Raw genomic sequence first — 24597 nt, forward strand, 5'->3', positions numbered from 1 at the left:
TCTCAAAATCGCAGGCGCAAGCAAGCTAGTAACGGCATCGATCCCGCTGCGGTGGCTCAGTGATAACGGCGCTTTACTGCTGAACCCGAGGACGCGGAACCAAGTTACAGCTGCGAAAGCCGCTTTTCGACGGAGCCGAAAAGCGAGTGGCTTCGTTCAGCCAGTGGAGTCTTGTTTAGAAGCTTCGCAACGTCTGCTTTTCGCTTGAAGATTGCGCCAAAACATCGTATGAGCACAGGGAGGCCTGTCTTCAAAGCTGGGGTTCCTTCCACCAGCAGCTACGGGGATACATTGGCCAGCCACGACCGCCGCGAAGGCGCACGCCGCCTCCTCGAATCTTGTATCCAACAGCCTAACGAGTGTGTGCCTATGTCCGCTGATGATGTGACCCGTCCTTGTCGGCGGACTAATCCCGATATGACGGAATCAGCGAAGATGGCTGCGGTGGCTCAGTGATAACGGCGCTTTACTGCTGAACCCGAGGACGCGGAACCAAGTTACAGCTGCGAAAGCCGCTTTTCGACGGAGCCGAAAAGCGAGTGGCTTCGTCCCCCCCCCCCCCCTGATTGGATGCGCTCTGTATGTGGAAGCCCTGACGGAGTGTCGCACTGTATCATCAGGGACCGCACTGAATATTTTTAGTCACAGCATATGAAGCATATGAGTGGGTTCGTTTGCCCCCTGATGCGGGGGGCAAAAGAACCCCTTTTCGCTGGTTTGGTCCGCAGTCCACCTCACACAATCCTGGACTACAACAATGAAGCTACCCTCCTTGAGCGAGCCCTGCAGCAACGATACCGGCTCACTGAGTCTGTATGCAGTCAGCCCTTCAGCAGTGTGGCTACTTTGTACGGAACCACTGGATATCACTCGCTGCGTGAGCTGACCCACATGGTCATTCGCGAGGAGCTCCTCAAGCTCCATCTCGGCTCGCATAATCCGACCACCGCTGCTGTTACTGAAGCCGTGCGTGAGGATATCCGGCAAATTTTTTCAGCGCCTGAGTTGCTGTCTTAGCCACGCTCCATCAGCTAAGCAGCAGCTCTTCGTCGGCCCGCGGTGCCTTCCACGCAGCATCTTCCTTTTGAATCACAGCCACCGCCCGTTCAGCAGCCACCTTCCTACCAGCATTCCTACCAGCCGCCACCATAGCAGGGCCCATTCATGCAGCCACCGGCTCGGAAGGCAAACATCTGGCGCACTCCTCGCCAGAGGCCGCTGTTTTACCACTGTGCAAAACCAGGCCACTTGTACCGCCGTTGCCCCTACCATGAACTGCTCTTCGGGGTTTTTTTCGTGATTCTCCGCGTCCCCGGTTTGGCGAGCGCCCTCCCGAAATCAAAGAAAACCTAGCAGCCCGCGCAACCTTTCCAACCGGCCGTCCACAGTCGTCTTCTACCGTTCGCTACACGCCACCGAGCCGCCGTAATTTTACTTGTGTGCCGAGGCGCCGGTGGTCAAGCCCATGCCGGGGAAACTAAAGGCGGCGACCTCATGGGGACAGGTTGCTAATCAGCGAAGACCCCACCCCTCCCCCCGTGACGACTCAGCCCGATTTTCTGATTACAAAGCCGTCGCAGTACAAGACCGGAACGCTGAATTCACCTGATGCCGCTCGCATTGCTAGCGCCGACTTTCCCGTTCTAGTCGACGGGCACGCAGTGACCGCTTTTGTAGACAACGAAGCAGACTCCTCGATAATTACCAGGCATTTTCCGGATCGGCTCTCCAAGGTCAAAACTCAATGGCTTGGGCGGCAAATTCGTGCCATTCGGTCACCTTCCGACACCGATAGGACGGTGGACTGCCCAAGTAACCATCGCCAATGCAGCCTTTGTTATCGTTGTTATGCTGCCACATCGTTGCAAGGAACTCATACTCGGCATGGAATTTTTACGAGAACATGGTGTCATTATTATTGTTCCTCACCGCATGGTCATGTTTTCGACGCCTGCAATGTCAACCGCAGGATCCGAACAACGCCACGCACCTTTGCGCATTGCTGACGTGGCTGTAACCATGCCACCATGCTCATCTGCCCTCCTCACGGTCAAGTGCGACGACCAGTACTGTTCTTCCGGCGTTGCCAAAAAGAACACAGCTTCTGTTATATCATGGCGTCTCAATTCCACGCGGTATAGTCTATCTGACCAATGGTCTAGCGGATGAACTACTTACAAACTTCGGGAACAAAGGCCAACACATCGCTAAAGGCACCACGATAGCCTAATTTGACGCTGTCATAAATGCTCACGACTGCTTTCTACTCAGACCAAAACATCTGCCAGCCAAACGTCCGTATTAGACCTTGATGTGAACACCGCTCTGTCGCCGACAGAGAAGGACGGACTCGTCAAGCTACTGCTTTTCGTCCGTCTTCGCGGTCAAACAGATGCCCCTGACCAAGCACCGCATAATAACCGACGAACGTATCCGACTAGTCCCACAGAACCTTTACCGAGCGTCACCGTGGGGACTCGAAGTCATCGCTCAACTTGTAGACGAGATGTTAATGATGCTGCCATACAGCCATAGAGGAGTCCCTGACCTTCACCTGTTGTCGACAGTTTAAAATTTTTGTGTGGACTGCTGCCAGCTTAATCATGTCACAAAAAAAAAACTTCTACCCGCTGCCACGCATTGATGACTCGTTAGACAGGCTCCTCCAGGCGCGCTACTTTTCATCGCTTGTTCTTAAGAGCGGTTACTGGCAGATCGAAGTAGATGAGTAATGGAGAAAATACAGATTTTTTCACGCCCAATAGACTTTATGAATTCAAGGTCCTATCTTTCGGTTTGTGCTGAGCTCCAACGACATTTCAGCCAAAGATGTACGCAGTTCTATCTGACCTTAAATGGCAAACGTGTCTAATCTACCTGGACGACATTATTGTGTTTTCGCCAACATTCGAGGAACACCTCTAACCTGTCTCCACTGTGCTACGGGTTGTCAGATCGACCGGCTTCATGTTAAAAACCTTAAAGGTGTCACTGCTTATGAAGACCTCCTGTTGCCATGTCGTCACTCATAGAGGCGTTCAGCCCGATCTCGCAAAAACTGCATCCGTCGCCAGATTTCCTCCTCCGTCCGACAAGAAAACTGCGGCGTTTTTTGGGTCTCTGCGCCTATTACTGCAGATTTATTTCAATGCTTCATGCATTACCGCCCATTGATGCGTCTCACTCGAGATGATGCCCCCATTCCCCCTTTCTGAAATGAGATGATGACCACCACCACAGAATGACTTTCGAAGCGAACGACAGTGTGTGGCTCTGGACTCAATTCGATGTCGAGGACAATCCGACGAACTTCTAAAACAGTATTGAGCCCCTACAAAGTGATCCGTCAGCTGAGTGACGTCACATACGAAGCGTTTCCGGACGGCTTTTCAACTACTCGTCACCAGCAGAAACCCGTGGTTCCCGTCGTGCGCATGAAGTCGTTCTTTTCACAAAAAATGTCCTAGAAGCTTAGCACACCACCGCATGCTACCTGTGAGCACTTATTTTCTTATTTTCTTTCGAATTCATCGGGTCGATGTTTTTAGAGAGAGTGGGGTATTGCAGCATGTGCAACAGCAGCCGCTCGACGACTGCTCTTCGCGATTCTCGAAAGCCAACTTGAAGAAGCGGAGGTGCCTTCATGATGTTCGATGCGAAGAAGCTGAAGTTGGGTGCCGAGCGTCTCTTGCTGCTCCTGACGTACTCTCCGATGCCCTCTGGGTCAACCACCATTAAAATCTTCTAGTTACAAGCCCAAACGGCTACTTGACGATATGGTAATGCTACGCATTTATTTTCAAACCGCAAGGACATCTATTCAAACACATGCTATTTCGAAATCATTTGGATGACCTAAAGAATATATCCCTGCCATTCAAGAAGAGTTTGAATGTATGCCGTGTGCTAATGTCTCAGACTTGTTTTCAAATCACTGGATAATTTATTCAAATGCATTAAGTTGTAAAACCTAAAAATGGCAGCCCTTCTTCTCGGTCTGTTGATCATAATGCATTGATAGGTGCACTGAACCGAATCTATTGAAGATGACACTAAATATGTTCCTGGACCTCGTGCGGTCTTTTCATGCTTGTAATTGTTTACGTCATCATAAAAACTTAGCAATATATAGCAAACACTCACGCCAGAAGTACTCATAAAACAGCTGTCACTTTGGTATTAGCTTTGTAGACTTAATCATTGATGCAATTGGATGTGGCGCCGTTCCCAGTTATAGCGGGAGAAGTGCACCGCAAAGCTTGGTGTCGTTCACGGATGAAAAACACGCACTCTGGAGAAACTTCATTCCTTACCGTTCCTCCTTTCATGCAAGGGACTGTGTGCATCCTTCTTTCGCAACACCATTTGCAAACACAACGTTGTCCGAGGAGGTCCTACACGACAACGCTACATCCACTTGCACTTTTTTCAGTTGAGTGCTCTCGGTAACTTCCTGTGTGTTTCTTTCTCATAAAGTCAAAGCCCTTCAATCCTCGATTCAAAGAATACGCCGGGAGCCCCTGAATGAATTCGGAACGGCATCCAGCTCTAAGCTTCCGAATCTTGCGCTGCGACGTAATAAAGCACCTAAGCAACTTATCCATCGAAACTAATTATGAAGTTCACGTAGAAGTCTTTCAAAGACTGAGACGCTGAAAGATTCAACGCCAAGCTGTGGCTCGTGGTGTCACTAGGCAAGGAGAACACTTTTTTTGTGTGTGTTCCTCGGTGATATACAGCCTAGCATGAAGCACGTGTTAGGCTTCCGCCGACTCGCATACGCGTAGTCTGCAAATCGCAGTAAGCAAATGAACGGCGATAAATATTCTTCACTCAGTCATCATATCAGCAACTGTAAACGGCGTTTTCTTTTTCTAGGCGCCCTTAAGCCAATAGAAAGGCGCAGTGCAGGTTGCAATGACCCAATCGCCCCTCACCCTCTCGAACCAAAGTAGCGCCTGCGTCGTCGACGGATCAAATGCCACGTGGTTTCTCGGCGGCGATAATTTTAATTCAGTCTGCACTCCGAGCTCTAAACGAATCAACGAAAAACTGTGTGCGTGTGCGTGCGTGCGTGTGTGTGTGTGTGTGTGTGCGTGTGTGCGTGTGTGCGTGTGTGTGTGCGTGTGTGCGTGTGTGCGTGTGTGCGCGTGTGTGCGTGTGTGTGTGCGTGTGTGCGTGTGTGCGTGTGTGTGTGTGTGTGTGTTGTGTGTGTGTGTGTGTGTGTGTGTGTGTGTGTGTGTGTTGTGTGTGTGTTGTGTGTGTGTGTGTGTGTGTGTGTGTGTGTGTGTGTGTGTGTGTGTGTGTGTGTGTGTGTGTGTGTGTGTGTGTGTGTGTGTGTGTGTGTGTGTGTGTGTGTGTGTGTGTGTGTGTGTGTGTGTGTGTGTGTGTGTGTGTGTGTGTGTGTGTGTGTGTGTGTGTGTGTGTGTGTGTGTGTGTGTGTGTGTGTGTGTGTGTGTGTGTGTGTGTGTGTGTGTGTGTGTGTGTGTGTGTGTGTGTGTGTGTGTGTGTGTGTGTGTGTGTGTGTGTGTGTGTGTGTGTGTGTGTGTGTGTGTGTGTGTGTGTGTGTGTGTGTGTGTGTGTGTGTGTGTGTGTGTGTGTGTTTGCGCGCGCGCGCGCGTGTCTGTGTTCTAGCTGCTTTGCATCAGCCTTTTGCATACCCATTATGTATGGGCAGCCGAAATGTTTGCAAACCGGGTAGGAGGAGAAACCGAGCACGAAGTAGAACAACCAGAACGAACAGGCATTGATACACGATCGTTAGGTTTCACTTTCAGACAACCGCCAGGAGGAGATGCAGTCGATAGTGAAATGTCCCAGCGAGATTAAAAGGCTGTAGAGACAATAAAATGGCACCATGACGAGCAAAGCCGGAATATTCGTGACACATTGCACATGTTGCCAAATAAAAGAATGCATCTATAGGTTCGGTGGCATGTACAACGATTAAGCGACTAAGGAAGCCAAGAGTGCTCTTCAGGCGAGAAAAGCGGCTGACATTGAGAACCCTAACGACCTATCTAATACAGGTGTGCGGCTTCCGCCATGTCTCTACAAGCCAATTTAAATGTACTATGCTTCTTTTTAAATCTATTTGATGCTAATAATTTTCTCTCGATGAAGAGATAGGCAGCACTGACTGCTTGTAGCCCAACAGATCTTTCTGAAGTATTGGTTAAATTGTACACATCAATGAAAACTCATATTACTCGAATGATGGTGTAAAAATTGTTTATTGTCAAGTATCTTTTCTGAAATCCCTGCTGTTTCTGAGGATAATAAGAGCGTATAATATTTCTTTATATACTATCAGCGATCACCTTAGCTTGCACGTAGTAAAATAGGAACAGTCAGAAAAGAGGTCCGACGATGACGACAGTCTTCTTCTAATGTATTTCTTAATTGCTCTTAACTTGTAATTATTATGTCTTAATTTTTCTTAATTATTTTTGAATGCGAAGCAGGAACATTTGGTTGTTTATAAACTGCCAAATCCTTAGTTTTATATTTTGCTGTTTCAACTTAGAATTATTTCCGTATCTTCACTAGCGAATTACATTATGCTCATAAAAGACGCGCCTCAATGGCAGGCCTACCATTCGCGAAACGGGATTTTTAAAAACCCTAAATTACACGTACACACACTAGTGACCAGCTTTTCCACATATGTTCCTGATAAGTGGAACGCTCTGTCTACAGATCATCACTACGCGTAGTCACCTCTCAGTTACATAAATTTCCGTTCAAAGTTTCACAAGTAGAGATTATCAAAAGTTACTTGATGCATTCAGAAGTTTATAGTGCCCTTCTTAGGATCTTTCTGTACCACCGCATTTATGTCTATTCCCAAATAAACAGAACTGAAGAAAAGGCCCTTCACACCACCAACATGCGTCTTCCATGACACCACCAACATGCGTCTTCCATGTGCAAAGGTACAGTTTTGTTGGATTCATTTTATGAAGCTTGAGTTCCCAAAGCGACTGAGGCCCTGGAACGTTAAACAGCCCCGTGTATTTCTTAATCTTGCACTGACATCGCACAGTCAACAGCCTCATGCTTTGTTCCTCTATCGAGAAGTGATAGCAGCGGCCGGAATCAGATCCGCGTCCTCCGGAGAAGCAGTTGAGTCCCCTAACCGCTAATTCGCCACGGCTATCTATTCTATTTATAAAAACAAAATACGCTCTTCTGGCGCATATCGTGTTCTTTTGTTATAGACTAGACTTATTTGTTTAAATTAGTAGATAATAAATGTCTGCCAAGCGCCTTTCACAGTCGAATTGTGACGTTAAACCCTATAAGCCATGACACACGTCTTGACCTCACACGAGCCATTTCTAAATCTGTTTTGACGTGATAGTAGGACGGGGAAAAAAAAACGAAATTTGTCGTTAAATTGTAAACACATCACGAACGCAGTCAGCGCACTGTAATTTTCAGTTTATTTTAATTCCTGTTTTAGCCATTTACTTTTTGTAGCGTAAAGTAAGCAGAAAAAACAGAACGCGGCTATGACAGGTATTATTAGGAAGCTGATCTATGCCCTAAACATTTTGGCGCCCGGTCCATTTGAAGCCATTTAAATTAATCCGAACCGATTGGAACAGGAACCGAATGTCACTTCGGAACAGAGTCAGGAACTAAAACTTAAAGGCGTGGTCGTGAAATACCCGAAAAACGTCCGGTCCGACATTCTGCTCATGACACTTATTTGATGCAATTTTAACGCCGTTAATCTATGTGCGACTTCAGAAGCTGCTCTAATGGCATTCTTTTCCTATCCGAATTCAAGAGGCCAAATGCTTCGCAAATTTTCAAGCGAGACTTATAACACGCTACGATGGGTTAAACAACGCGCGGCCTTCTGTTTATCATCGTTCGGAACAGCACTAGTAGCTAGTGGGTACGCATACATTCAGCAGATGCTGACGACATATTTCAGTAAGCGCAATAAAACTAACGGGCAACAAAACCTTCTAACATTACTGTTATAGCTTTGTGTACCAAGCAACCGACATATCGGGGGGGGGGGGGGGGGGGAGTAAAATGCCACACCGAAATCGAAGCTAACCAAATATTTAAAAACATATCTCCAGCTGGAAGCAGCTTTACGGGAATTTCCTAAGGTGCGGTAATATAGCCTTCTTTCGAAGCCGCTCGTGGGTGGACGTTAATGAGTATCGTATTTACTCTCTTGCTAAAGCTAAAGCTATGTTATTTTTCGCTCTGATCTCTCTCACTCTGTAGGCATTTGTTGGAGAAGGCACTTGAAATAGATAAAATATATGTACCCCAGCTTTTTTATCATCGTCATCATAACAAAATATGTCGACTGAAGGAGATTGAAGGCTATTTTTTTCGCGGGCCTCCAGTTAGTGTGGTCCTTGGCCAGCTCAGTACCTTACCCACACTGATGCGGCTTCTTCACAAATCTAACTTTAGCGTAACTTCGCGCCTACGGGTCTGCGAGCCTACACTTGCCTCTTGTCGCGACAGACAGGCGCTTCATTGTTGTACGCGACCTTTCGTGTGCGAAAACTAAGGCAGTTTACGTGCATACTTATCCAACGTCACGTGCTGCTGCTACGCCCCCCCCCCCCCCCCCCACCTTACTCCGAAAATAAAAGGAAGATCGTAGTTCCGCTTCTTCTCACCCTTTCTCTCTTTCGTCCTTCCCTCGCTCCGTCCCGTGTATAGCCTTTCTGCACAGCAGTTGAAACGGAGGACACCGACGGAGCTTTTTTCTTTTCGACATGAGTGTTCTGACGCTCATGCGTTAAAACACGAGTGCACGGGGAGATAACACCGAATAATGACGGTAGCTGTCCCTTGACGTACCATGCGGGGAGATACTTTGGAAGTAGTTAAGAGAAGGTGGCTTGAAAGCTGTTCTGATAATCATGATTAATTCTGTCGTATCATTCGACGATTACGAGGACGACTTTGTGATGCGCGTACTGTGCCAAAGGTCGAGGTCGCGACTGAGTTCATGCAGGTTCTCTCTCTGTCCTTCGTGGACCTCAGGGTCATCGCGCGTTTGTCACGTACGCGCTGGTTCACGTGCCTGACTTACGAGGCCGTTTGTTATCAAGCTGCAGCAACAATCTGCCTCTTCTTTACAGTCAGTCCTGTTCACCACGGTTAGTCCACAGATGGTGTGCGAACCGTGCGTGGCTTGCTTATATTTTGCGGGCATTTCCCCGAGGCTGTCCCGGTTGTTGCACCGAAGAAGAAACGGCATTCACGTCAAAGATAAAGCTACCAGCAGGGACAGGTCGATCGTGAGGAGTGTTCTTTCTCCTTTCACTTAGGAGCAGTTTTGTTGGAGCACACGTCATGGGGTTTCGGCGATAAAGCGGAATGGCTCAGCCCTCCACTCTTGAAATGTAGTCCGGATCAAATCCTGGCCGCGGCGACCAAATCTGTAGAAACGAAATGCTAAAAACGCCTGTGCTCTGCCCGATATCCCCGCATGCTTTTGAAGTTATTTGGGAGCCCTCCGCTGTAGGGTCTATTTCGCTCTTTTTGCTTTAGCACACAACAGTGCGCCACTCCGGAAGAGGAGCATAGACATCAACGCAGCACCGGCAGCCCACCGCCGACGCAGCACGTATTGCGGAGGCTCGTCTGAAACGTCAAGTGCTGTACAGTGAACTAATACAATCGCGGGCGGGCCTCAGTAATCCTTACTACCATCGACTGTAACATAGTATATTATAGTTTTATAATTTATAATTGTCCTTTCTCCTTGTCGCCTTTCTCATTAATTTCCTATGCCTTTCTCTTCATTGTCTTTATTTCCGCCACCCCTTATCTGTGGCTTAAAAACTGAGAACATATACAGGGGCGGTAAAAATATTTTACCTCCTTTTTATTATTTTATTAATAAACACTACTACTACTGCCTCACACCGTCATCACTTCCTCCAAGGCGTGTTCGAGGTGTCCATTTAGGCATACCTTCCATTTCCTACCAAAAACTGAGCGTCTTCTAAACACGTCTTGCTCGACAGATAGTCCGACTGGCAGTCACAGTAGCCCACTAAAGAGTTGAAAAGTGCGGCCGAGCCTGACATTGTTAACATGCCGACAGCCGCTGCATCGCGACGCGCTTATCACAAAGGCGGCAGATGTGTTCTTTTTGTCATATGTGCTCAGCGGAGAACGCCACCGGCTTTCTCCATGGTGAGTCACCTTCCTGCGAATATAGATTCCACTGCGTAGGGCACCCGTAAGGAAAATATAGGTCGATCTTAGGCGCGTCACCTTTGAAACCGCTGCTTACACGTTCCACCACAATCAGATTTCTCTAGTTTATGATTTCCTAAACCCATCTATCACACTTGATGATTAATCTAGAAATTTTCCGTTTTTTACTACAAAGCCCTTTATTTCTTGTTCAACACTAGTTTTAATTGTTTAACTTGCATTTTGTATATCACTGCGCTGCTTTTGAGCCACCCATCCTTCAAAGTTCTTCACTAACGCGTACAGCATATGTATTCACGTTAGCGTCAATATCTGCTGGAAACGACGGCTTCCCAGGTGACAAATACCATCGGCCCAATAACGGCACTGTGTTGGTAGTTTACTGGCCCTATGTTGGCTGATAGTTACCAATATGGTACCAATACTGGGCCACCTGTTTGTGCACCTTGGGTTCTGGTATATTGATACTTTGCCATTTTTCAGGTAAATATTCACCTTTCTCTTAGACAAATTAAATCCAAGAAATCGCCCTATTTCTAGTTAAGCTATATCCATTTTAGGTATCAATTAGCCCCTCATTGGAAACAATTCATTTTGCTCTAAACAGCACGTGCGAGCCTTAAAAAAAACAGTATATGTATATTTTCCAATTAAAATTTTCAATGTTTAATTTTTACTTCCACGTACAAATTTAATTTCGGGCTGTAGAAATACCTAGAAATGCAATTTTAACGCATACGGTTTGTGAAAAATAACATCATATAATCTGTGTAGTTATTTTTTGTTGGAAAAATGTACGTGACGCAAGAAATCCTTAAACGGTATACGACAATGGTATGGGTGAAATACTCTGTGAGCAACAATACGGCGGAAGACCTGTTTTTTGGAGGGCTCACTAGTCAGCAGAAAAAGTTCCCTAAATACAAGCTGAAAAGTGCTGAATGCGCTTTAAGACAACAAAGTAGAGGTATTTATAGCTCACTTGTAAAATAGCCAGCGAGTTCGCAACGCGCACAATTGTATACAAAGCGTCTTCAAAGGATAGTCTGATTTGGGGAGCGCTTCACGAGGTAATCGCAATAAACAGCCGAACGGTAGCTCACCTGTGGTCCTCAGCTGAGAAGTGAATGCCGGCTCAAGTTCAGCACGTGTGGCAAGAGCAACAGCTTTCCGCGGAATCACCTCGGCCAACGAAGAGGCCCGATTATGATAACGCGTCTCATTTGCGGGTCATGCTTTCCTACTTTTATCGGCACAGTTTAAAGCGGGCCTCCTCCTGTCACCGCCGCCTAATCGTGCTCCGACGCGGAAACAATATTTTCACTGAAAGCTGCAGAATTGCGAGAGAAACGCCACAAGGAAAATGTGGTGAGCCAGATAAGACGCGATAACCGAACGGCCGCCGCGCCGGACTCAATAACAGCTAGATTAAGTGAGACACCGGGCGCGGTCGTTTGTCTCGTCAAGAGCGCACTTCTGCACTGACGTCATCGGCCTATTTGCGCAGGCAACACCAGTGTCGCCTACGCCAAGGGAACCCCGTGTTGGCGCCCTTCGGCACTGCGTCCCGTCCATGGTTTCTCCTGTTCTTCAGGGCCTGTAGTACATGCTCACGTCAAAAAGAAATGCAGCTGTTCTTCCCGTCGTCGGGACCCAAAGGATTTGGTATTCGGTTGCCGGGGTCATTGTTTCGAATTCGGCATTGAAATACAAAAGCAGCTGTATTTTACTATGCGATTTCAGAGCGCGAAAGAAGCTCAGACAGCAGAAATTAAAGAGTCTTGCGCAACGGCGTTCACCCCGACGAAAGGCAAGAGGGACAAAAACTCGAGAAAGCACCAACACCAGCCAAAAGTAATCGTTAGTCAACGTTTGGGGACCGCTTTTGTTCCTTCATCAGGGAAGATTGAAGTGAGAGCCCACAGCAGCAAGCAGCAGTCCTTCACTTCACCTTTCCCAACACGTGACGGAGTGCATTGGCATATGCGGAGGGCATAGCGTTCCCGATATACAATACTCTCCGCATACGCCAATGGACCCCGCCACGTGTTGGGAAAGGAGAAGCGAAGGACTGCTGCTTGCTACTGGGAGGTCGCACTTCAATCGCCCCTGATGAAGGGACCCAGTTAGTCTTGAAACATTGGGTTATAATATATCTGGTTTAGGTCGTTATTTTCTCAAACTTTTCTTTCAAGAACCCATCAAGGCGGACTTCCGCCAGAGATGACTCGTTGAAACGAAAAGAGGTTTGCCGAAAACCTAATAAACGTCGTTACAGGAGCGCGCTTCAGTGTAAAATAAGTTATTTTCAGACGTTCGACATACAGCAACACAAAAATAGGTTTTGGAGCACTGCTAATGAAGGTCTAGAAAACGTCTTGAGACTAGATTTGTAATAACCTGTTTGGGCGTTTTTATTATTTATAAATTGCCTCTGATACTGATTTAGACTTTTAAGATTAGTTTTTTGTTGTTGTTGTTGTTATAGTTCATGAATGCATGCTGCAATGACGGCAATGAGCATAACCCACAAAGAATAAAAAACTGCACTCAGCAATCGCCTATAAAACAATAATGCAAAAAAATATTGTCCTTGGGAAGATTGCTTAGCTGGCTTCGTTGACATTTATCTGGCAAACAATTGTATAAAAGTATAAAATATTTATTTGGGAAAATATTTAACGGTTATGTCAGTCCTGGGCTCCGTTGGCTGAAGCCACTGCCCGAGCTCTCGCAACCAATGAGGTTTTGTACCACGAGGTCGCGGAGCTGGGCAGGGACTGCTTATAATTTTTCCATGTTGACTTTTCTTTACAGCGTATATATTGGGTTTCTTGGCAAGCCCATATCATATCTTTAAGCTCTACAATCTGCCCATAAAACTGCATTCAGCTGGAAAAAAAATCACCTACACGTATGCATTCTAGATGGGCTTTTGTAAGATATAGTCTTTATAAACACCTTAGGTGACACTTTTCTTACCTTTCCAATCCATTAGCAGGTTCAGTGAATGTTCGGAGTTTCTCGCAGTATGTATAGCGAGGGGCTGGGTGTGGTCCTGTGAAAGGACTGATGAGAAATTCCTGGAAAAGAATGCTGGCGCTGCGGCTTTTCTGTTTCCTTTTACTTCTTCATGACCAGGTACTCATGTATACACTTTACCGGCCAAGGTAGATACCCGGCCTCACATGTAATTTCTGTAAGTGATTTCTAAGTTGCTATATCCACTCGGTGTGTTGCGGCTGATGCGGTCGCGGCCTCCTCCATTTGCGCGATGTCTGAATTTCGTTAGCCCCACTGCCGTATGGCCTATCAAGTGATGGCTGTTTTTGTGATAACCTCTCACGTACCAGCTGCATCCAGAAGGAAGGCTCCTTCGTCCTTGGATAGCTCTCGTCCATCGTCCTCGCTCGTGTCTTCCGTAGTGACATGATTATATCCAGGGCGCATGTTGCCCAGTAGGGGCATGGTGTGCAATTTTCCTCTCCCTTTGCAGGGTACATCTTGACACTGCTGCGTGAAGCTGGACAGGCTGATGCCGAGCTCTTGAAGTACTTGCCGTCAAGTGGCAATACTAAAGAGGCGGAAACTTTGCGTTATAAGTTTTTGCAGCCTCTATGAGTTCATTGATGGTGTGTGCACGCCAAGTTTAAGGAGCCGATCGGACGACGCATTGACGGCTAGCGCTAGAACCCTCCTTTAGGCCATATGATGTATATCGTGTCAAGGTGCTTGAGGTCGCTCTTCCGTAGCTTATGTTTCGGGGTTCTAGGTTATGCGGCTTACGAAAAGACTTCAATTAGTCGGAGCGTGTCATTTTCGTTGATACCATTCTTTTTCGTCCCAATGTGTAAAAACACTCTGCTGACAAGTTAATATAGTCATAGCTATCGCATTGATCCTTTGTTGTTGTGTGCAAGTCTAGGATGCGAATCGTGCCTACTTCGGAAACGGATGCATCGTGGATCTTAGCATTGATCGGCTCTTTGCTGCCTTGAGAGCGCATGACTAGAAGTTCTGGCCCTATACAATAGCAGGTGAGGTCGCAGTCGGTGAGATAGTTCTGCACCCTGTTGGCGGCTTTCTGGAATGCATCCTCCATCTGTCCTATGTAGCCTCTTCTTGCTAAAATAGTGATGAAATCTGCATACAGGGCATAGCGCATGCCTTCTACGGCGTTGCGTCGGTGCTGTAGGTACAAAATGTCCAGGTGGAACGCCGAGAGTGCAGCTACAGTGTACTAGAATACTTTGGTGTGCAGCCCCATGAGGCGTGTCCCTCGTACATACGTGAATGTGGCTGGATCTCGTATCGCCCACTGTGACATTTACTTCGCAATTTTGCTGGAATATCTTGACGTATAGTTATAGGTACGGGCTCCGCAGTGCATTAGTTGCACAACTTTTCTGAGCCCAGTGCCAGTATGGAACGTAAGCCTCGTTTTACAGATTGAGTCGATGACCACATTCTTCAGTTGCAAGATGACATTGTGGACTATTGATAGGTGGCTGCGAAAGTCGAACATGCTGTGGGGCAGCAGTCACTGTCTTCTAGGTAGCGAGAGAGGCGAAGTTGCACAGCTTTCTCTATAAGCTTTCGCGCGAACGATGTGGAGAGATATCGGGCGAAGATTAGCGACGTTGGTTTCCTTCCCTGCCCTAATGAAAAAACTGTAAGGGGCAATAACCTCACTCATTAACTTCTACCACTACTCAATTACTCACAACTGCTGCGGACACGATTTTGCGGACACGGCCTGAGGACAGAAATCTGTGAACATAGCAAAGTAATGCTTTTGCATTAAAGTGAGATACTGCGCCTTTCCTTTCGTTAAAATCAATTTACATTTTACATGTATCTGTGCACTCCCATCGTGCGGCACACGGGTGCCTACGCACTAAGACGCTACCGCCACGGTCGGATTCAAACCCGTTCAGTTCAGTAGCCGAGCGTCTTAACCACTGAGCCACCGCTACCCAGAGGAAAAAACGCGTAAATGTGAATTGGTATACAGGAATCTAAAGCCGCTGTCTCTTTCACACATTCTCCATAAAAATTAGAGCACTGCAAAATCTGCATTGGAGTAATGTGAAAGCACGGATGCTGCTGTTGGTTGCTTCGAGTTGCTTGTTTGCCCATTATAGTGTTTGGTACTTTCAAATTGCGCGCCAATCCTCTCCTATGCCCTTTTTCGGCTCTACTTCTGGTTGCGTGACGTCACATCATCTACCTCACAATAATTTATTTCTTGTTTACCCATTTTAGTCTTTGGTACTTTCAAATTGCGCGCCATTTCCTTTCTGTGCCCTTTTTTCGGCTCTAATTCCGGTTGCGTGACGTCACATTCTTGACGTAATATCCACTATGGCGCCCCTTTCTCTCTTTCCGCTTTCCCTCTTACCTTCCTCCCTTCCCTTACGCGTGGTTCCGGTGTCCACAAAACAAGTGTGGCAGATACTGCACCTTTCCTTTTCTCTGAAGCAGTTAATCTAATTAATTACCTAATTAACTTATTGGCCTGATTATTTTTTCAGCAACAACATTACGTCACCCTCTATCGATTGGCACCACTCATTAATCTCTACCACTTCTCAATTACTCACAACTGCTGCGGACACGATTTTGCTGACATGTTCTGCGGACGCGGCCTGCGGACACGGTCTGTGGACATGGCCTGCAGACACGGTCTGTGGACAGAAATCTGTGAACATAGCGAAGTAACATTAATAATTGGTTGAAAAGAAGGGAAAGCCGCAGTATCTGTCACACTTATTTCTGTGGACACTTGAACCGCGCCGTAAGGGAAGGGAGGGAGATGGGAGAGAAAGTGGAAAGAACACTGTGGGGACCTATTTCGACCACCTACCTGGGGATATTTTGCACTGATATCACGCACATACGAACAGCTCTGCATCTGGCCTCTATCGAAACGCAGCCGCAGGCGGCCGGGCTCAAACTCGCGTACTCCGGGGCAGTAGTTGGGCATCTTGTAACCAATGCGCCACCGCAGCGAGCCAGGGTTGAAGTTATTCCGGAGCTTTCCTATGGCGCTCTTTTCACTCCCACCTTTCTCCCGCCCCTTACAGCGTGATCGACACTACGCATTCCTTTTCCGATAAACAAAATTTACCCGCCGTGGTGGCGCAGTGGTCAAGATGCCCGACTACTGCGCCGGTGGTGGTGGTGGTGAAAAACATTTGTTGGAGCCGCGAAATATTACAAGGGCTGGCCCGGCTCCTGCATGATCACGGGTAGTGGCCGGCAGAGTGTGCCTGATGGTGACCGCTTCAGCTCGGTCAACCAGGTTCCTTTGTGAGGCCGGCTCTGAGAGTACCCGACTTCGAAACAGACCGCCGGCGGCTGCGTTTCTATGGTGCAAAAAGGCGTCCGTGTGCTGTGAGATATTGTCAGCGCTCGTTAAAGGTATACTGAACAAATATCCAAGAATAATGAGAAAGCACCACAATTTCATTCTTAAGACACTATTACTCTAGTACAGACAAGTAATTCGGGTTAGTTTTGAGCGGATGGCTGTATTTTTGACGTTTTCTGAACGGTAGCTGGGTCTGAGGCAGCGCGCTCCCGAGTGTGAACCGACGGGTGTTACGTCACAACTACTCTCAGCAACGTCATATGGCCCCGCGATCCAGCCGCCGCTGCCCCCGCAGCTGAAGTTGGTTGACCGGCTACACACTGTGTCGGTTCCCCTGTGTCGCGCCGTGCACAATGCAGCGAAGTGTGGAATGCTGCATACAAAGAGAGGTCGAGGGGGACGCGTACGGAGGGCGCGCATTGCGGACGATTGTTAGCGCGCTGGAAGGGAGCAAAAAAGGAAAAAAAAAAACACACACACATCCGTACGTGCGCTTTGTGAGTGCCACGAGGGAAAAAAATGAACAGGTGCGACCGACAGCGAGGGGGGTAGTTTTGAAGTGATATCCGGTTTTGTCAGAGCTTTCACAGGAGCCCGCTAGGTGCGGTGATTTGAGAAATATTCATTAAAATACTTACTTTCCGCTCATTTCTGTTCATAAAGTGGATTGTTTTGGTCACTCCCAATGCTATAGCTACCATCTGCGCTGGAAATCTCGGCGGCACTTTTTTATTCAGTATATCTTTAAGGATCCCAAGTTATCGAAATTCTCCGCAGCCCTCCACTACGGCTCCTCTTTCTCTCTTTCCACTTTCACTCCCACCTTCCTCCCTTCCCTTACGGCGCGGTTGAGGTGTCCACAGAAAACAACAGTTACCGCGCCTCTCCCTTCCTATAAATCAATCAATCAGAGACTGACAGATACAGCGCCTTTCCTGTGATTTAATTATTATTATTATTTACATTACAAATAACTGATGGAGGCGAAACAGATCCGTGTGCTGTGCGATGTCAGCTGAGATTAAGTATCTCTAGGTGATCAAAATTACTCTTCTACTACGGCGCCTCTCTGCTTTCACTCCAGGCTTACTCCTTTCCCACCGAAACGCAGCCGCCGAGGTCGGGTTCCAACACGGAGTACCCGGGTTCGAACCAGACCTAGGCGGCTGCGTTTCGATGGAGGCGAAACGAAGTGGCGTCCGTGTGCTGTGCGATGTCAGCGCACGTTAAAGATCCCCAGGTGGTCGAAATTACTCTGTAGCCCTCCATTACGGCTCCTCGTTCTCTCTTTTCACTTTCACTCCTAACTTCCTCCCTTCCCTTACAGCGCGGTTGAGGTGTCCAAAGAAAACAAGTGAGTCAGTTACCGCCCGTTTCCCTTCCTATAAAATCATTTTTTTTTTTATGGCACGGGTCAGGTGTCCACAAAAAGTGTGACCGGTACTGTGCCTTTGCTTTCTAAAAAACAATGAAAAAATTTAATGAAACGATTGTACATCATTTAGCATTTGCATGCCGGTCCTGTTTGGTGCCAGGTTGGTCTGCTTCGGTGCCTGGATGACTGAAAATCGATGCCCAGATGTTCGCTCTCTGCTTTTGCTTCATGTCACCTCAAAGTCGTCAACGGGAGCCAGAGGCATTTCATGCCTAAAACGGAAGCTAACGTTTATCGCCGCGTTTTTGAATGTGATGTTCTTGTTCAACAGATGAAAAACTAAAATCTCAAATAGCACTTATTTTGCAAAAAGAAAAGGGTACCTCAGCTTTATTTAAGGGAGGATGGAGTGAAAAATCAATCATAAATTTCGTTTTTTAATTCCAATGCCAAAATGTGCGAGCATAAGTCGAACATCTTCCCACTAATTGTTATCCTCAGCTACGCAACGGAAGTATTTTAAAAATAGCACCAAGCATGCCCTACACCGGTGGCCGGCCCGCCTACTCACTGCACGTTTTGTGCGATAGGCTGCTGTGGTGTCTTCATTGCTTTCCTTGATTCAATAGCACATATAAGCATTTACTAAAACAAATTTTTAGAAATAATACCTAGAACTTCTTCCCCGTTTTCTGTAACGCCTCAACGGCGCTACGTTAGCATCATAAAACACGCTTTTGGCACAAAATATTTCTTTACAGGTGGTGCGTCTGCTGTTTTCGGTTATTTTCCTTTAGCGAGCATAATTCGTTACCTTTTAGCTATGTTGCAGGTGTTGTGTAAAACTGTACTGTGAAGCAGCAATGTCTAAATTTTTACCTAATCCATGCAAGAAGCTTAAATTCTGCAGAAACGAGTAGATGAAACAGGTCCCAACGTGTCAACCGACTTAGAATACAAAAGGCAGGCTTTCCAGCCTCTTATAAAAGCAAGAAAAGAAGGAAGGTGAAAGCAAGTTGAAAAAAAGGGCTTACCAGGCAATTCGAAGGGACAAATGGTAAAGAGTACGTATCAGGGCATTTTAAGACAGCTTGACTGAACGTAAATCTTTGAGTCGCGACTTCTCAAACACCATTCCTGCTGAAAAAAATAAGATTTTCCCTGCATTTGTTCAAATTACTACAATGTTTTGCGAGTTGTTTCTGAATGCTAATAGAACGTTCTGAACTAAATAAAATGTGGTGTCGCAAATTTTTGTTACTTTTTGTCAGCGGAAAACGGTTAAAATTTGAGTGTCTGTTAAATACATATCTTTTAAAAAGCAATGGTAACAGCCATTATTGTTGTGGTTCAGAAAAAAGCTTGACGCATATACAACACCCAGAAAATGTTTCAGGGGTGTCTCCATAAAAAGTTTTCTAAATATGCTCCTTTAGTGGAGAAAAAAAAAAAGAGAACATTTCACAATACTTGAACAAATTTTGACAATTTTTGTATCTTCTTTTGCAGGACCCTACTAGACTTTAATGCAAACATCCTGTAAAATGGTAATGCAATTCCTTAAAAAGTGGCAAAGATTTTAACGATCTATCTAAACATGTATGGCCACTGTCCATGCCCCCTTAAGCACTTTATCCTTATCTATGAAGCACAAATGAAACCATTCGCCCTAACCTATGGTGTGGCTTCGTGGCATGGCTAGCAGTATGGTGGCTCCATCTGTTAATAAATGCATCTGCTGTCCACAGTCCTTTTCGTGAACACAAGGCAGTACTGGTTTAGGGTGTGAGCTATTCTTTTTTTTAAAGCTGGTTGAAAGATAAAAATAAAACATGTCTACCATTTTATTTGCACAATAATTCCCCTTCCCCACTGTACTACCTCAGAGACTTTGGAGAGTCCATCTTTTTGTGGTAGGGTGCGGCACCGCCACGCTGGAACATGGCCTAGCAGACTATCAAGGCCACGTCTCACATGCTTCCTATGGGTGGTGCGGAGCAGCTTCATCCAGATTCTATCATACGCGGCTAGGGTATTGCACATGCACCGATAACTCACACAAAAGGTAGGTTATTTTACTAGAATAAAATTTTGTAAACTGCAGGTAGTTCCACTAAAAGTAATGCAACAAGCATGAACAGATGCTAAGCAAAATGGTTGTTTTATTAAATCACCAGTAAAAGTCAGTAGCAATGCATCCTACACGCACTACACATGGCGAGATGTGTACAGACCAACAATGCTACAGTGCTGAGGACTCGTGCAGAGCGACAGCGTAACACATTAAAAATCGCTCTGGCAATGGGTTGCATCAAAGTGCACTTCTTCACAGCTGTAGAGGAAGCGTGCAGCGACTGCGGCAAAACAGGAGTTAACGAGAAACAACATAAAAATATGAACAAACAAGCAAAACCAAAAGGGCTTGACACAGACGTCAAAGCTCGCAGGACCACCTTGTAAATAATCTCCGGCCCACATCTAGAATTGCTCATCCTCGTCAAGCACCTGAGAAGCCAGCTTGACGATGTGTGAATGTAACTGCTACATGCAAACCACCGGACAAATAATGTGGACATTAAGCGGCAACCAACAGTGGCCCTGTGTTATTGTACATATCAAGGAAACAAACTTTCACCACACTCTACGGCATATATATTATATATGTACACACAGGCAGGTGCTAAAATACACACAGCCTTATGAGCTGCAGGTTTCATGGAGAACAACATACTTTTACAGACAGTACAAAAACTGCTCACACACTTTTGTTGGCTTCGCAGGCAGCATAAGTCAACACAATATTGAAGTGTTTGTGTGTTGGCAATACATTAGCCTTATGTTGGGCTAGACCTTGACAACAAAATACCAATATTTGGCCCGTGTCTCATGCTGCCTGTGAAAGCTGCCAGAACAAGTAGCTTTTGTGAACGCCTGCGTTTCTTCCAAGTTCCAAGGAGAATGGAGTGCATGAGGGTGACTCCAACCGACCTCCTCTCCCCGCACAGCTCAAAGCAGTCCCAACACACTTCTGTCGCTCCGTTAAGTGAGACATCGATCCTTCACGAAGACGTAACAAGGCCCAGTTTTTCCAAGAAGCAAGCCACGCACTGCGCGAGCTCACATTGGAGGCAAACTTGGTGCCACACATCTCCCAGGGCCGGCGAAAAGTGATGGCCACTGCTTTAGTCCGAGAAGAGCCTGTTCACTCAGTACAAACGCAGCTTAAATGTGCATACTGTCCTCCAACGTAAAAAAAAAAAAAAAAGAGTCAGATACCTGCTATCTACTCCCATGCATTTCCACCGCACCTCTTGCGTGTGAGCAGTTTACGAGAGGTGTACTACAAAGAAAGCACAGTTAGTCTCCCAGCACAGCAAGCTATCCGACAAATTCTTGCTTCGCACACTGTTCCTGCTGAATAAGTTCCAACCATTCACGGCGAGCAGTGACTCGACATAGCTTTGCTCTCAGCCTAATCAGCAGAGCAAAAACGCATTTACACAGCCGCAGAAGCAAATAAAAACAACACAGTCCCACCGTACACGCTCATCCATACCCAAGCGAAAGGGTAGAAAGTAAGCTACCTAAGGCACTGGTCTTTGAGAGAGGCACAACATACAAGTGTTTCCTGAAGAGCAAGTTTGTCCGCACGCTCCCACTCCACCCGGGCTGCCTCCTTAGCCCCGTCACATTGCCGACTTCTAGCAATATAATAAAACTTAAGCTGCACACCTGTACGCTAAACCGGGCATTTAACTCAGGCTCAGCTAAAGAATTATGAGCAAGGAAAATAACTTCCGGGCTAAATGATCTCAGCATCGATTTGGTCAAATCAAAGCCGAACTCAGAGACGATACTCATTAGTATCGTCTACAATTAGAGTGAAACGAGTTAGAAAAAAAACCGATTAACCTGACTAGAGCTTTGCTGTGGTGGAATGAGTGTCGTTAAAGTGCAAGTTATTCCAGCTGCCATAATAGTAAACGACTCCTGTACGCACTGCATCTCCAACCAAGCAACAGGTTGGCTGGCCAACACTGAGATTTGCATTCAATCCAAAGCACAATAAGCGAGCTTGCTCGAAATATGAGCTGAAGAAGCAGTCGCTATAACTAAGAAACAATCCGCACAGCGCAATGTTTCCTTCTTAACTGTGCCAAGGCCAGAAGAAGGATGCCAGGGGAGGTTGTTCTTCAAATGGTGCTTCTCCAAACAGATATGAGCGTGCTTTTAACAGCAGAACGGTGTTTGCCAAGACAGACAAAAAAATTAAACGAATTCCACTGTATAAAGTTGTGGCTGAAAAGCAGTTCTAAGAACCGTAGAGAAGGCAAAACAACCCTCAATGGTAATTCAGTGTCTCGTGCATGCAACTTGTTTGATACATACAAGTCTGGCATAAAATATAGAAGCGTGATGAGCTAAAAATAATGCGACAAAATGCCTACCAAAATAAAGATGTCATTTCATTACAACGTCTCTTCAAAAGAGGGGCACCAAGTGCAACGCCATTGGCTTCCCCAATAGCAGGTCAAATCACCAATGCCTGAGCAGTGTTGAGGTCATAGAGATCCAGATTAAGTTAAAACATCCAATGCAACAACGTGTGCAAAAATAAATGCAACACTGCTTTGTGCAGAGCCGACCTGCCGCCACGTCAATTGAACTTTCCGGCAAGAAACCACAGATATGCAGAACCACCCGCCAGAGATGAGATGAGGACAAGCCGGAGCTCGAACTATGCGTCCAGCTCCACCGAAACCGCTGACCCAAGCTAAGTGCACCTTGTGAATCACAGCTTGCAGAGAAATTTCAGAGTGCCAAACACTACGTCTTTAGGCCGTGCCAAAATTCATGCCATGTGAGGACGCCCATAAATGTGTACCACACACATCAGGAGAAGCAATGTAGTGAAAACATGATGACCACAAAGGAGCCTCATTTACGCTGGCTCTCTCTCTCTCAAGAAAAGCAAAAAATACATCTGCCCTGATTCGGCCAGCAGCAGAAGCAGCTGCCCTACATGAGAAAGGCAGTGTTGGTTTTTGTTTTGGGCGCCTGAGAAGGAACTCCTCCTTTACAGCAAGCCTCTGGGATTCCTTCCCACCTCAGTTTCCAGCTCACAGGTAGCACCGCTGTCGAGGGGAGCCCAAAGCCATGAGATTGCTGCCCCCCGCGTGCATAGCTGCCAGGAAGAATGGGCCAGCCAGCTACCTGGTTCGGAAGACTCATGACATCACGCTCTAAGCTTTCAGTTGTGCTGAACACGTTACCCCCAAAACCTCATTGCATAATCATCTTTCCCCCGTGCTCTTGCTCCTCGAAGAACACCTTGGTGATGACAATGTCACCCGTGGAGAGCGTCTGGCAGGTCGCGTCCACACCCTCCCACTGCCTCCGATAGTCCCCGCTGCCGCAACAGCAGTAGCAACAGCAGCCGCCGCTGTTCTCCGAAGCGTGCCCGTTGGCCGTCACCGGAGTGGGCGCCTTGCCCTCCGACGAGTGGCTTGGCGACGCTGCCACGCCACCACCCAGCGAATCGCAACTCCAGTCGCCAGACCGAGGCAGGTCTGAGTCGGTGGACTCTGACTCAGACTCAGAGGCTTCCTCTTCTTCGTCGTCGTCATCATCATCGCCGGCTGCAGACCCAGAGTTGCTCAGGAGGCCATCTGTCATGTTGCCACCTGCACTGCGGTTGCGCAAGCGATCCAGCTTGCGCGCCACCTTGGGGTTGCCGTCAATGCGGGCACATTCCTCCTCCGTCAGGTTCATATACCTGCATAGGCAGACAATTCAAGATTACAAAGGCAACAACAGCGTGGTTCGCGTCTTCAGCAGCAAAGCATTCCAGGTGAGGAACCAGTGAGCCAGGATGGCCTCATCACAAGAAAGAGGTGCCACATGGTACAAGAGTTTCAAAGACTAACTTTTTGACATGGTTTCTCAGTGCCAACACTACCACCAAGTGTCCAAAGCCCAGCAGCCCATACATTCTACCAGGCATGGTTCAAATATTATATGTATCCATGGTCAGTGGTACGATTATCAGGCAATGTTAGCCAAGAAGGGCAGATGAATGCATGCTTCTCCACCTGTAAAATGTAAGAGGTACTAGTTCCCCATTCCTATCTCTCTGCACGCCTACGTTACTGTGCTGTTAGTGTGCTGTCACTCACTGTCAACACCAGTATACTGGATGACAATGACAAGCTTCCAAAGCCATCTGAAAAAAGACAGCCACAAACCAGGCAAGACCACTGAATTCCAACAGTATCGTCAGAGCTACTTACAATAAGGTATGTACACTTGTGCAAAGATGGGACAAAACAAAAGGACATATATGACACGCCTGCGCCATCTGCCAACGAAGGTTCCTAACCAGAGTTCCCCCCCATGGTGCGTGAAAGTGGCTCTGCCGCCCACCTCTTAAGCCAACCGCCCACTACTGCCCACCTCTTGGATTTCAAGTTTGCTACACTCAGGGACAACTTTCTATGTCTCTGATGCAGCCAGTCACACCATTCCAGACATTGCAGTGCACGTCTTTGGTCTTTTAGTTTTATTTGGCGCCGTTTTAAAACCTACTCATATTTTTCCCTCTAACATCCATGTGCATCATTCATCCTTTGACCCCGTG

At 46.9% G+C, this 24597-nt stretch overlaps 2 protein-coding genes across 2 annotated transcripts in view; both read right to left on the bottom strand.

Moving 5' to 3' along the window:
• The window catches only part of LOC146178640 (uncharacterized), a 32434-nt gene extending 20847 nt beyond the window's left edge, over positions 1-11587 (bottom strand). Inside the window, exon 1 of the mRNA XM_084578437.1 lies at positions 11316-11587. The gene's annotated coding sequence lies outside the window, so the exon portion shown is untranslated. The remainder of the gene's footprint in view (positions 1-11315) is intronic.
• Positions 11588-20105: 8518 nt separating this feature from the next.
• The window catches only part of egl (Egl_like_exo domain-containing protein), a 39339-nt gene continuing 34847 nt past the window's right edge, over positions 20106-24597 (bottom strand). Inside the window, exon 9 of the mRNA XM_084578439.1 lies at positions 20106-23736. Coding sequence (XP_084434565.1) covers positions 23244-23736 — 493 coding nt within the window. The 3' untranslated portion in view covers positions 20106-23243. The remainder of the gene's footprint in view (positions 23737-24597) is intronic.

Source organism: Amblyomma maculatum, chromosome 9 (assembly GCF_055883805.1).
Source record: "Amblyomma maculatum isolate TAMU_Amacu chromosome 9, ASM5588380v1, whole genome shotgun sequence".
Classification (NCBI taxonomy): Eukaryota; Metazoa; Arthropoda; class Arachnida; order Ixodida; family Ixodidae; genus Amblyomma; species Amblyomma maculatum.